This window comes from Penaeus monodon, chromosome 37 (genome assembly GCF_015228065.2).
Source record: "Penaeus monodon isolate SGIC_2016 chromosome 37, NSTDA_Pmon_1, whole genome shotgun sequence".
In the NCBI taxonomy this organism is placed as follows: Eukaryota; Metazoa; Arthropoda; class Malacostraca; order Decapoda; family Penaeidae; genus Penaeus; species Penaeus monodon.
The window spans coordinates 25,430,773-25,433,272 of record NC_051422.1 but is presented as its reverse complement, the minus strand read 5'-3'; the positions used below and the strand labels follow the sequence as shown (position 1 = coordinate 25,433,272).

At 37.2% G+C, this 2,500-nt stretch overlaps 1 protein-coding gene across 1 annotated transcript in view; it reads left to right on the top strand.

Annotated features, from left to right (window-relative positions):
- The first annotated feature begins 189 nt into the window (after positions 1-189).
- Positions 190-2,500, top strand: part of LOC119596250 (fibroin heavy chain-like) — a 3,844-nt gene continuing 1,533 nt past the window's right edge. Inside the window, exons 1-4 of the mRNA XM_037945415.1 lie at positions 190-207; positions 1,263-1,319; positions 1,586-1,644; positions 1,747-1,890. Coding sequence (XP_037801343.1) covers positions 190-207; positions 1,263-1,319; positions 1,586-1,644; positions 1,747-1,890 — 278 coding nt within the window. The remainder of the gene's footprint in view (positions 208-1,262; positions 1,320-1,585; positions 1,645-1,746; positions 1,891-2,500) is intronic.

Here is a 2,500-nt window from a genome sequence, read left to right as displayed (position 1 = left end):
ACGATCCGTGGGAACATCAAAACCCACAAAGAAGGAAACCCCGTGAGACCCATCACCAACGGGACCGGGAGTGCCCCACACCGGTTAGCAAAAAAGCTTGCAGCACCTCTCTCGAGCGCCTTAAACTCCATCAGCGGTTGTCATCTATCAAACACTACCGATATGATGGCCAAACTGCAAAACGTCGGGATGAGATGCAAAAAGCTGGTTAGCTTCGACGTCAAATCACTCTTCACCAACGAGCCGATTGACGGGGCCATCGAAGCTGCAGAAAGAACGCTGACAGGAATGGACGAGGATGAACTACCGCTGCCGAGAGATGATTATGTCGCACTCATCCGCCTCTGCATGGAGTTTGGCCCGTTCGAATTCCGAGGACGTGAGTACGAGCAAATCCAAGGACTTGCTATGGGCTCACCTCTGTCAGCAGTCCTTGCCCAGCTGTTTATGGAAACCCTCGAGGCTGACCACTACCGGAACATCGTGGGGAATAATGTAGTCTGGCTTCGTTACGTAGATGACATCCTTGCTATAGTACCAACTAGAACGAACCTTCAAGAACTCCTCCACAGACTAAATGCAGTACACCCCTCCATACAGTTCACCACCGAAGAGGAGAAGAATGAACAGCTTCCTTTCCTCGACACACTAATCCATAGAAGACCTGACGGCCCGGTGTTCTCTGTATACAGAAAGCACACTAATAAAGATTATTACATACACTATTTCTCTGCCCATAACAGTCGAACCAAAGAAGGCGTGGTCATTGATTTCTTCCTCCGAAGAAATATATATATATATATATATATATATATATATATATATATATATATATATATATATATATATATATATATATATATATTATGTGTGTGTGTGTGATATACAATAACAGAACAATTATTACGCATGCTAAAACACAAGTCAGACGACTGTATGAAAAGCCAGGGAGATGTTATTTCTTTATGAGCGTCTTTTATTCACCAACAAGATTGGCTTGATAAAATATTAAGTTTTAATCACTGGCGTTCCCCCCCCCCCCTTTTTTTTTTTTTTTTTTACCAGGGTCAAACAATATGCATAATTAAAACGTAGCTGTGAAACTTGACTTTTATATTACACAAAACCACAGTGAAATCACGCTTACACATATGTTTGAGTTGTGTATATGCATACACACAGATACACTGTATATTTGTGTGCATAAATTTTCCATATCATGTTTATTTTAATTTAAAAAATATTTTTCTTATTCAACATAGCAAATCAACAAACTAACGCAGTGGCTGGAGAATGGTTATGTGTTTCAATACAGAATGGTATTGGAATAAATGCTGTACATTTATAATCTTCATGAAATTACGCTTAGTACCATGTTAAGCTTTTCGAAAGACCTCATGTATTTTTTCTTATATATTTATGAAAAGAAACGCCAAGGCAGTAAATTTCATTTTGGTCACTTGATCAGCGTGTAATGAACAAAAGAAATGTAATAGTACTGTGCTTTATCTTAACATACATGCCAGTGCATCGGAAGCTTTAAAATTTATAGGCTATAACAACCACTTTAGATTTATTCCTAAAGAACTGCGTTTTCTGTGGAATCCTGAACCAGTCCCGAATGCAGACTGTGCTGCACAAACAGTGCAGACATGCATTTGAAACTAACTCCGATATTTTCAGAATTCTCTGAAAATACGATAAAATGGACACACTAATTTGAACACAATCGGTATTTTTCAAAAGTCACAAGAAATGTTGCGGCAAGATCTCGGATTTCCTTATCGATCATGGATGCTTACTGCTGTGGAAAGAGCTTGTTATTCTAGCCTCAGACACTCCATCACGGACACTGGCATTCCGAGGATCTAACAGCGTATATATTCGGCGGTAAATTGGACAATGATTTCATGTATGGAGACAGTCGCTATATTTGTCAATAATATACCAGTTGCTTGTTCTAGTATCTACTCTAAAGTTATGCTGAAAATACTAAAAACACAAAAACTGAAGTTCCTTATAGACTGAGCGATCGTATTTTTCTTTTATTTGACCGAAGTCAAAACATGGCAATGGATGCTTCAGTACCGCCTCTTCATTTATACGCCATATTGATAAATAACATATCTTTATAAATAAAGTTCTCTAATATCACAGTGATTATAAGCACTACTTTTCAATATTAAAATACTACTACTACTACTACTACTACTACTACTACTATTACTACTACTACTACTACTACTACTACTACTACTACTACTACTACTACTAATAACAACAACAACAATAACGATTATAAAAATGGTTTTAGCAACAGCAGAGAGAAATTAGGAATTATCGAAAATTTAGCGTGAAATAACGTTAGATATCCAGATGCATCAAAAGAAAAAGAGGAAAGGAAAATTATATGGTATGGAAAGAAACAGTTGGATTTAAAAACAATGAAAAATGGATGATCAATAGATTAGATATATGAATGCGAAACTGATTAACTGTA